Genomic DNA, 11,432 nt, shown 5'->3' on the forward strand with positions numbered 1-11,432 from the left:
CTCAGTCCTCTTCTAAAGATAAACCCTCAGTCTCCATTTCTAGCCTGTGTTTCCTTCTCAAATCCACTGATCCATCTCCAGCTACCCACTGGATTCTGTCACCTCAACTTCAACACATCTACAACAGCTCCTCTCATTTTTCACCATCTCCCCAGCAACCAGTTCCCAAGCTGATATTCCTAATTCTTCTGATGTAAAAGAGCATCATATTTTGTGTCAAACCAACATGGACTTAAATAGTTCTGCCATATACAAACCATGCAGCCTTAGGAAAGTTACATAATCTTAACAGGCCTCAGTTTTCTCATCTATAAAATGGCTACAATAACAACACCTTTCTTGGAGGGTGCTTATGTCGATTAAATGAGATCATTTGTATACCGTATAGCACTTGCTACAAAGCAAGTGTTCAACAAATGTCATTATTATTACTACTGCTGTTGTTTCTCAGACTTGAAACTCCCTCTCTTGCATCCCCATTTATGGTTAATCCCCATGCTGAGAGGTGGGAGGAAGATGAGGGACCCACAAAGGGGACAGTAAAAATTCAATGCACTTTGTGCTCTCTGCAGTGACCTCATCCCTCTGGCTTTTGGGGCTGCTGCAGGGTCTCTTTCCTACACCTACCACAGAGTGGGATCTACCCAAGACCCTTCTGCTCTTCTCCCTCCAGATCTACTTATTGGCAATCATGTCCAATGCTGTGTCTACCTTGCTTCAGTTCCAGCCCACATTTTGTGTCATCTGCAGCCTTTGCCTCCCCCAAACACTCTCCTTTCCCTCTAAGTAGCTAGAATCAAAGTTTTGGAAATTAACTCCTCAAAAAAATTAATTTTAAATTTAAAGCAGTCATTTAAAAATATTTCTTACATAATTACATTTGGGTAAGGTGGGACTTCTCCCAAGCAAACTACATGCATTCACCAGTTCTCACCATAGTACGTGCATTGAGCATAAACATTTGAGTTTTCACTGCACACTGTGGGTCCGTGACGTTACCTATTCCTCCTACCTCACGGGCCTGGTATGATAGCAAGCTCCTTACCCCCTGGAGATACTACATAGTATGGATCGCTAGTGATTAATGATAAACAGGGCGCTGATCACCATCACAAACCCTCACACATTGTACACCCTAACACGCCCTGAGACCCACGGTAATGGGAAAGCAGAGGTAAAAGGAGATTCCAAGGAGAGAGGCATGGTGTTTGGATAGAGTGAGGGGAGAATAAAGAGGACAGGGAGCCTCAGAGGTGGCAGGCAGGGAGAGCAGGTGAGCCAGACTAGAAGATGAGTCAGAGACAGTGAATGAGGGCACTGGGTTGCAGCGACTACTGCTTAGCTGCCCCTGGGGGCTGGTGCGAACTGGAGGAAGAGAAGGGGGAGGCGAGAAGTGCAGCCGATGCTGTCACTTGGAGAGTGGGGACAGAGTGAGTTGCTGATGGGGAGCAAAAGCTCCACTAATTTCTAGGAGAGACCCAAGGTCCTGCCTGACGAGATCTCCTAGACCTTTGCTGCCTGGCTCCACTCCAGGTGGCCACACAGTTATGGCAAAGGCAGCTGGGATTGCAGGGTAGGAAGGAGTTAAGCTAACAACATAGATGTCAGTCCTGGAGATCACTGGACCCCTGCTTGGCAGACAGAAGCCACCCTGTGGCTGCTAATGCCCTCCATTTATTTGGAGCTTTCAACTTGTTTCAAATGCCCTCATGCTAATGATCTCATTTAATCTTCAGCACCACCTGGGAAATAAGCAGGACTGAGACTGTCACCTCTAACATGCTCCTCCTTACCCTGTGCATCCCTCAGAGCCCTCAAATTGTTTCCACCATCCTAGAAACATCCAACACTGAACTGGGTGGTGCCCTAGGGACTGTGAGAGGCTGGGTCCTCTGTCTAAGCTCCCCATCCTGGGGAGCTGCTGATTGTCCTGGGCTGGGTGTGACAAGAAGTCACAGGATACAGAACCACTCTCCTCCTGGAATTTCCCAGGTACCCCTCCCCCTCTGCCTATATCTGAAAGCCTGACACATAATGACCATTTCATCCACTCCCCAGGGAGCTATGTCAGGCTTCTCCTCTTCATCAGGTGGATGGAAGCCCGAGGGCTAGAGAGGCAGAGGTCTTTGCCCTGAGTCACACAGTGAGCAAACATGGAGGAATCTGGGATGACTAAGAAAGAGTACAGATGGGAGGCATCAGAGGACCTGGGTTCCAGTCCTGACTCTGCCATGTATCAGCCAGGGTCACTGGCTGATAAGAGAGTCACTCCACCTCTCCAGGCTTGGTTTTCATAACTGTCAGATGGAAATAATAATGCCCATCTCTTAGGGTTGTTGGGAGGATTAAATGAGATTAAGATGTCAGAGTACTGTATAAGAATCCATTACTCTGATTATCAAGTAGCACAGGTAACATCAGGACTCTGGGGCAATGGAAAGAGGCTGGACTGAGTGTAGAGTCTATGCTCTCCTCACCTCACCTCTGTGGCCCTGGGCAAATCCGGGCCTCAGTTTTCCAAGGACCCTGCCAGCAGTAAGACTGTGGCATTGTGTGGGCTATACCTCTGGTGCAAGAAGTCTGGTATTTGCTGCCCTGATCTCTTGATGTCCTATTATCTGTGCCCCACATTGCCTTAGGTCCAAGAATCTTATTGAGGGGAGCCAGTCAGTTCCAACAACAGGGACCTTTGCTCCATTCCTTCTGCCCATTTCCTCAGGCAGCTGAGGTGTGCTTTGCCGGTCTCCTTCCCTCTTGGCCTCTGATGCCTCCCATCATTAAGGGGGAGAGGGTCTTGGTAGTGAAACCAATGACAGATTGACCAGGTAAGATTTCCAGTTGAAAACATCAGACTGCCTGGATTCCCTGCCTTCTAGAGAGGGCTGAGTCTAACTGCCCTGCCTTTAACATCCTGCTTCTCCCAGGATAGCCCTAATGACACCAGGCCCCTGATCCCTTCCTTGAGGAAACTGCTTAGCATGAGCCTTGCTGAGCTCACAGAGGTGAATTAAAAATTAAATACGTATGGTCAGAGCCCCTGGTGTAGCAGCACATCCCCATAATATAGACAATGGCATACAGCTTATCTGTCACTCTTCCAGTGGCTGTAGGCTGAGCTTCTCTGCTCCCCAGCCCACACTCCTGAGAAAGAATAAGAAATTGCAATATTTTACTCTTCCCAGCAAACTCATGGTTCCCTTTGTCCTTCCTTCAACCCCCAGTGTTGAAGGCTCTAGAGACCTGGAAATGCCTGGAACACTAAGTTATTGCATCCGCAGTGTTGAAATTGAACAGATCTGTGACTGGCGAGGCGGGGCCTCTGTAGCTTAGCACCACTTAGGGCCTGGAGGCTCCACAGGAAAGGGAACAGCCCAGGAACGATGCTGAGGTCCTGACATCTCTCAGGCAGTGGGGAATTGGATGTTACTGGGATGAGGCCTGGGTGTGGGGCCACCTGGTTTGCTTCTCAGATTAACACTGGTTATAGAATTGTCAGAGAGGTAGAGCCTCAGACCACTCAGGCCAACCCTCTATTTTACAAAAGATAAACTGAGGCCTAAGGAAAGGGGGAAGCAACTCACACAAGGTCACTCAATGAGCTGACTATTAGCTAGGCCTAGACTTCAGGTCCCTGGTATAGAGCCTGGTGCTCTCTCCACCCTTCCTCTGGCGTGACCCCCTGAATCGCCTTCCTAATGGTAGTAAACAATGAATCCTGTACTGCCCAGGTCCAGTGGACCACTTTCACAGCCACCAGAATCCACTCATGGTCCCGCCTTGCCATCTGAGACCAGGAAGAGCACGTGGTCCGTGGGTTCCAGCTCAGCTCTGACACTTTGTAGGATGGAACCTTGGTCCTGTTACTTCTCTGAGCCCTACTTCCTCACCTGTAAAATGGGGATTTAAGAACCACTATCCTGGATGGCTCCTGTAAGGATCAAATGAGGTCATGCATGTGGGGCATTTTGTAAACTGTTAAGCGCTATCCACATGTCAGGTATTATTAAAATGATGTGAGGCTTGAAGATGCTGCAGAAAGAAAAAGTCTCAGGGAGGAGGAGGCGATGCAGGAGTGAGCACCCCACTCACGAGAGGCTGAGGTCCTGCCCAGCCACCCCACAGACCAGACCAATCCCGGGGCCACCAGGAGCAGGCCAGACCCCTCTAAACTCAGTGGCTTGAGAGACCCCCCGCTTTGCTTCAAGTGTGCGCGCGCATGTGTGTGTGTGCCTAGCAGGCCAGCATCACAGCAATTTGCCTGGCTGCTCCAGGGACACATGTGGCAGGAGGGCAGTGTGTGGTGCCGAGGGAGGACACCCCACTTCAGGCCACATCACAGACCCTCAGAGAAGAGTCTGCCAGCCCAGATCCCTGCAGGGACCTCTCAAGGGCCCCTTACCTTGTACTTGGCCGCGAGCAGCTCCGTGGCCTGCTGCTCCCGCCGCAGGTCCTCCAGCATCTTCTCCTTCTCCTCCAGCAGCTTCTGCTTCTCCTCGCTCACTAGGCTGCGGTCGTCCTGGATGGCCGCCTTCTCCTCCTCCAGCCGCTCCTTCTGCTCCTGCAGGTAATTCTCCATGTTCTTCTCCAAGGCTGACTCCAGGACGGGCTGAGGCGGGCGGTGGTTGTTGTTGTTGTCATCTTCCTCTTCGGCCACCCAGGCCTCGATCACTGGCCCCTCGGGGTACCCTGCCGGGGCTGATACGGCCTTCTTCCTGCGGCTGCTCTTCCTCCGGGGCCGCTTCTCCAGCATCCCCCTCTTCTCCAGCTGGGCCTTCAGGCGGGCGATCTCCTCTTGGAATTCCCGCAGCAGTGTGTCCTTGGGGTCCTCGTTCACCCGGGGCTTGTTCTTGATATTCTTGGCTCGGTTGGCAAAGCGCAGGGTGGAGAGGCTCTCGTCGTAGCTGTGGGAAGCTGGCCCCAGGGTAGCCACCATGATGGTCTTGGCGTTCCCCCCCAGAGAGTCCTGGAGCAGCCGGGTCAGCTTGGAGTCCCGGTAGGGGATGTGGGTGCTCCTGTTGCCCGCCAGAGCAGCAATGACGTTGCCCAGGGCAGACAGCGAGAGGTTGATTTTGGAGGCTTCCTTAGGCCTCTCTCCACCACCTCCGCCACCGCCTCCACCGCTGCCACCACCTGTGGGCTGTGTGGCTGTCCCTCCAGCTGTGTTGGGGCCTGCCTTGTTCTGCCGCTCGCTGCCAGCCAGGTCCACCAGGTTGAGCTTGCCCACACGGATGTGGTCCTGGCCATCAGAGCCATGCTCGCTGCACTCCACGGTGATGACAAATATGGCATGGGAGCGGGAGCTGACCTCGTTCATGTGGGTGCTGCCCACGGCCCGAGCCTGGTTCCCCAGGTTCATCACATGCTCGATCTCCTTGACATTCTTGGTGACGAAGGAGGAGAGGTCCTTGATGTAGACACCTGTTTCGGGGTTCTCCTTCAGCTCTAGCCTTTTGCCAGGTTCCTTGGAGAGCAGGTCTCGAATCTCCTCCTGATAGATCTCCAAGTAGGAGGCCCGGACCAGGTACTGCTGGTTCTGAGAGCGGGAGATGTGGGTGAAGATGTGCTCAAAGGCGTTGGGGATGACCCCGCGCAGCTCCGGCTCCACCCAGGTCCCCTGCATGGTGTAGGTCTTGCCAGTGCCTGTCTGGCCATAGGCAAACACTGTGCCATTGAAACCCTGAAGCACGGAGTCTATCAGGGGCCTCACGGTTTCATCATACAGGTCTGCTTGCTTGGAACTGGCATCATAGACGGCGTCAAAGGTGAAGGTCTTGGGTAGCTCCCCGGGGGCAGCGCGGGGGTTCCGCAGGGTCACCTGGCCCAGTTTCACGTCCATGGTCAGGATCTGCTCGTGACCAGCAGCCTCCTCTTTCTTGTTGAGGGGGCGGCATCGGGCCACCACCTTCAGTGCCTCGCTGGCCTTGGTCTTACTGGCCATCTTGCTGCTCTGTCCTTCCTGCCCCCCACCCCTTCCACAGCTTGGCGGTCCTGCTGAGCTGCTCCCTAGGTCGGAATCAGCGGGGCCGGCCCAGCCCCCAGGCTCCGCTCTTCAATCCGCATGCAGCCTCCTGGGGTGGGGATGCTGGGAGGTGGCCCCGCCGCTGCTGCAGTCCGGGCCTCCAGCACTCTCCGGTCCTCGCTGCACCGGCTGGGGAGGTGGCCTTAGAGAGAATCCCCGGGCAGCCGCAGGAGCAGCGCCCACCGAATGGCAGTGCCCGGAGCCCGCCCCATGTTGGGGCAGAGGGAGCGCTGCCGTAAACAGCTTCGGCAACAATGAGATAAAGGAAGAGGAAAATGGGATGGGGGTGGGCGGCAGAGCTGTCTTCTCCTCCTCCTGCTCCTTCCTCTAGGGATCCATACGTGGGGCTGCCGGTCCTGGGCGGCCGGGGTCCCGGCCCTCCCGACGGCAGAGGCTCACCTGGAGTCCTCGCCCACAGATGGGGGATCATTCATTGCAGCCAGCGCGGCTGCTGCTGCCTCTGCCTCCGCCTTCTCCGCCGCCACCACCGGAGAATGAGAGAAAAACAGAAGGGGATGGGGCGGAGCAGCGGCGGCGAGAGTGATGTTGCCGCCGCGCTGCGGCCCCAGCTAAGTCTCCCGGCTGGGGTGGGGCAAGGGGCGGGGCCGCGGGGCGGGAGACGCGAGCCCGGCGCGGCCCGAGTGCGGGGGACACGGGTGCATCGCGTGCTCGCACCCCCGCCCGGTCCGGGATGACAGGCTCCGGTGCCGACCCAGGTCCCGCGCCCACCAGTCGGGTGCAGCGCAGCCACCGCCCGCCGTCACCCCATCGAGCCCGAGCATGCCGGGACTTGTAGTCCTGCCTTTGTTAAGCGGGTTCTGGCAGGTTGCTGGTGCCCTCTCCAGTCCTCCATCCGGCGGCCCCGCCCTCTCCGGCGGGTAACCCCACGAGGAACTGCTGAGGTTGCGCCACCCACAGCCACCGTCCTCGGTGTCCCCACTGCTCATGGGTACAGATCACCCTTCCCCTTCAGGGTGTCGCCAGGCCTCCTGGAGCCTAACTCCTAAATGTTTCTTGACTCTGTCCTTTCCTCTCCCTACCCTGGTTTACCTCTGGCTTTCCTCTTCTCTCTGCTGGAACCACCTTCTATCCGGTTCTCTCCTCACCTCATGTCCGCACGAGTACCTTGGCTCCCTCCGCTCCTCCGCCACCGCCTTCCGTGGTGTATGAAAGCCTCCCCGTCTTCCTCTCTCTACTACTCTCCTACAGGGAATCTGTGTTCCAGACATTCTTTCCTTCAAACAGTTACTTAGCGCCTGCTGAGCCCCAGAGGCCCCATTCTAGGAGCCGGACCCTTCTTGTCCTCAAGGAGCGCACATTCTAGGAACCACGCTGTGTTTCTTTAACTGGGTTTGCTACGTTGGATCTTTGCGCCCTTGCCCAGAGCCCCTGTCGCTTGAGCAGTTCAAGCACCTCCTCCTCCATGAAGCCTTCCCTGACTTTTTTCCCCCCCACAGCAGAAAGAGGCACAGAATTTGCATAAAACAAAACCCGCATTCAAGTTCCAGGTCTGATCTCCACCCACTGGAGTGACTGAGCAGTCACTTGCCCAGCCTTAGCGTCCTCATTTGTTTAAAAAAATTGGAGAGAGGGAGAGAAATGATACCTGCTTCATGGAGTGGTTGGGAGGCTTAGATGAAACAATGAATCATAAGTATTATACCAATAAGCAACCCTTAATACTTGCACGTGGCCTGACCTGGATTGCCTGGCAGCTCCTGCTTCCTCGAGGATCCTGGATGCACCAGGCCTGTGCTTGGTGTTGCTCTTTGTGGTCTTCACATTTTTTTCCTCTAGGATACAAATCAAGTGTAATTCCACAAGTCCAAGGACCAAGCCAGAATCCTCTCCATGGTCCGCTCTGCAGAGGGGAGTTGGATCTGTGGACTGAGCCCGAGCTGTCCTTACTCTCCCTATGAGACCCTGCTGGAGGAGGTACTGTTATCTGAAATCTAGAGGCTCTTCTTCACAGAGGCTCTTCTTCACAGAGGCTCCAGAATAGTCTTTCCACAAAACATTTCCAAGCATGTTAACCTCTAGAGGACCCAAGTGTTTACTTAGACTGTCAGAGATCTGAACTCTTGACCTTGGTGTCATCAGTACCATGCTCTAACCAAGTGAGCTGACCAGCCAGCCCGGTTTTTCAACTCTACAAAATCATCTCCTTACCTATTTTCCATCTCCAAGTCTCCAGGACTCGAATGTCAGCTAGACTGGAAGCTTGAAGCTGAGAAAGTAGCTTGCCCACTTCTGAACTTTCCTGGCCTTCCTCCACCCTCTCCTTGATCAAGCTCCACTGCTTGTGATTAACTTGGCTTTTGGACCAATTCCTGGGTGGGCTTTTGGCTTTGTAGTCTAGCCTCTCTTGGCTCTGCCATCCTGACTTCTGGATGGACCATTTGGTTCTTGAACTATTTTTTTCTTTCACTTGGCTTTGGTTTTTGAACACCCTTTCCGCTTTGGGTAACACATTTGACACTACAGTGCTGGATGAAAGGAATCCTCGTCCTGTTCTCCCCACCTGAAGTCACCACCTGGCAGGGCACTTGCTGAAATCCTCCTGCATGGGAGAGAGATTGAAGTCCCATTGCTTACAAGATATGTGACCTTGAGTAAATTATTTAACTTCTCTGAATAGCTATTTCTCATTGAGATAAGTGAGGATAAGAATGCTTACCTTACTCATGGGGTTTACATGAACATTAAGTGAGACAAAATTTATGTGGAAACTCCCAGGACATGGAAGGCACTCAAGAAATAGTAGTTTTCCTTCATTTTTTCCTTTGCATTCAGGGCTGTTCACATTCTGTGTCTCCCTTTCCAGCACGGTCTTCAGCCATTCTGCCTTCCTCATACACACTTAAGTCTCCAACCACTCTGAGTTGCTTAAGGTCCCCCAAAGGCATCGTAATTTTTCATATCTCCATGTCTTTGCTCATGCTGCTCCTCTGCCCGAAATGTCCTAACTTTGTTCCTGTCTGCACAGCCTTACCTTCTATTTGTTCCGCAGCTCAATCTCATATGGCTTCTACTCCCACCACTTAATAGAGACTTCTCTTACCAAGGACATCAGTGATTTCCATGGTGCCAACTCTGGTGGGCCCCTTTCAGTGGGCTGTAATCTACTTCTCTCTTCTTTATGAAACTCTCTTGTAGCTGGCTTCCATGACTCTGCTCTTTTCTGGATTTCCTCCTATGGCTCATATGAGTTCTGATTGCTTAATTTCAATCTTCTTAACCAGTTGTTCTCCCTCAATGCCAACATTAAAAGTTGGAATTCATTTTTCTTCCAGTGCCACCCTCTGTATCACTACAGCTTATGGCTTCAGTTAGTGTCTAAATGATTCCTAAATTAATATCTCCAATCTAGACTTCTCTTCTGAGTTACAAACCTACATATCTAATTCTATAATGGACAGAGCCACTTGGATGGCTCCTCATGCACCTGAAATTCTACTTCTTCACACTGAATTTATCATTCTCCCCTCAAAACTTGCTCCTCCAAAAATGGTCTCTAGCTCTGTAAACAGCACTTGCCTCACCCTTAGTACAGCCATTCAAACACCACATCCTGTCAACCCAACTTCCTAAATATTTCTCAGATCTCTCAGTTTCTTCATGTCCACGGCAAACCATCATCTTCTCTGGCCTGGCCTCCCACAAAAGCCTCCAATCTGCTCTCCCTAGGTCTGTTCTTGCCTCCACCCATTCATTCTTTACAAAGCAATCTTTTAAAAATACGTATCTGATCATGTCGCCCCACGCTTCAAACTTTCCAATGCTTCTAACTGCTCTTAAGGTGAAGTTCAAATCATTAATGTTGCTGCCAAGGGCCTGCATGATCTGGTACCTGTCCATATCTCCTGTCACATGTCATGCCACTCTCCACTTTGCTCCCTGTGCTCTAGTTACAATGACCTTCTTTAGCTCCCTTCTAACTTCCTACCACAGGGCCTTTACACATTCTGTTTCTGCTACTAGAATATTCATCCTCACCATCTTTGCCTAGACAACTCCGCTTCACTCTTCAGAGCTTGGCTTGAATGTCACTTCTTATTTTTATTTTTATTTTTTATTTTTTATTTATTTATTTATTTTTATTTTTATTTTTATTTTTTGTCTTTTTCGTGACCGGCACTCAGCCAGTGAGCGCACCAGCCATTCCTATATAGGATCCGAACCCGCGGCGGGAGCATCGCAGCGCTCCCAGCACCGCACTCTCCCGAGTGTGCCACGGGCTCGGCCCTTTATTTTTATTTTTAAAATTTTATTATGTCGATATACAATGTGGTTGATTATTGTGGCCCATTACCGAAACCTCCCTCCCTCCTCCCACTCCCCCCTCCCACCCAACAATGTCCTTTCTGTATGCTTGTCATGTCAACTTCAAGGGATTGTAATTGTTATGTCTTCTTCTCCCCGCCCCCGTTTTTTTTTTTTTTTTTTTTTTTTTTTGTGTGTGTGTGTGTGTGTGTGTGTGTGAATTTATTTATTTATTTTTATCTCCCACCAATAAGTGAGAACATGTGGTATTTCTCTTTCTGTGCCTGACTTGTTTCACTTAACATAATTCTCTCAATTTCCGTATCCACTCATCTGATGATGGACATTTGGGCTGATTCCAACTCTTGGCTATTGTAAAGAGTGCTGCGATGAACATTGGGGAACAGGTAATTGAATGTCACTTCTTAAAGATACCTTTTCTGATTTCCCCACCTAGGCTACATCCCTCTGTAATATTCTCATCCTTCCCTGTACTTTCTTTCATAGAACTTAGCATAAACATAATTAAATAATTATTCATTCACCTTCCCTGTGGTTTATGAGGACATAGCATCTCTGTTTCATTCATTTTTGTATCCCCAATGACTAGCCCAGTTTCTGGCACATAGTATGTGGTCAATAAATATTTTTAAATATAAACAAAATAAAGCCCTGTATGAATATGACCTCTTCTGGGAAGACTTCTTTGACTCCCCTGACTCTATCGGAATTCATCTTTCTTCTCCTCATGATTCTATAGCTGACTGTTTAATTACTCCCATAGTACTCATCATAGTCTGACTTGTACTATGGTTCACTGCGTCTGTCTCCTGCACAGTAATGTGTACTCCCTTAGGACAGGAGCTGTGTGGGCCAGCCCGTGGCTCACTTGGGAGAGCGTGGTGCTGACAACACCAAGTCAAGGGTTAAGATCCCTTTACCGGTCTTTAAAAAAAAAGAAAAAGAAAAAGACAGGAGCTGTGATTTTTATCTTTGTGTCTCTTTTCCCGACACCTAGCGTGGCACTGTATACGCTTTAGATAATCGATACTGGTTGTTAGCAAATGAATGAATGTTCAAAGACCTTCAGGGCAAAAAGTAGGAGAGGTATGACAAAAAAGTGACAGTAAGAAACCCTTATATTTGTACA

General features: G+C 51.0%; 1 protein-coding gene across 3 annotated transcripts in view; it reads right to left on the reverse strand.

Moving 5' to 3' along the window:
• Positions 1–6,710, reverse strand: part of KIF3C (kinesin family member 3C) — a 34,343-nt gene extending 27,633 nt beyond the window's left edge. For all 3 annotated transcript variants that reach the window (XM_063078535.1, XM_063078534.1, XM_063078536.1), the window contains exon 1: positions 4,400–6,710. In XM_063078535.1, the coding sequence (XP_062934605.1) occupies positions 4,400–5,938 (1,539 nt within the window). In that variant the 5' untranslated portion in view covers positions 5,939–6,710. The remainder of the gene's footprint in view (positions 1–4,399) is intronic.
• Between the last annotated feature and the right edge of the window lie 4,722 nt (positions 6,711–11,432).

This window comes from Cynocephalus volans, chromosome 14 (genome assembly GCF_027409185.1).
Source record: "Cynocephalus volans isolate mCynVol1 chromosome 14, mCynVol1.pri, whole genome shotgun sequence".
NCBI classification, from domain to species: domain Eukaryota; kingdom Metazoa; phylum Chordata; class Mammalia; order Dermoptera; family Cynocephalidae; genus Cynocephalus; species Cynocephalus volans.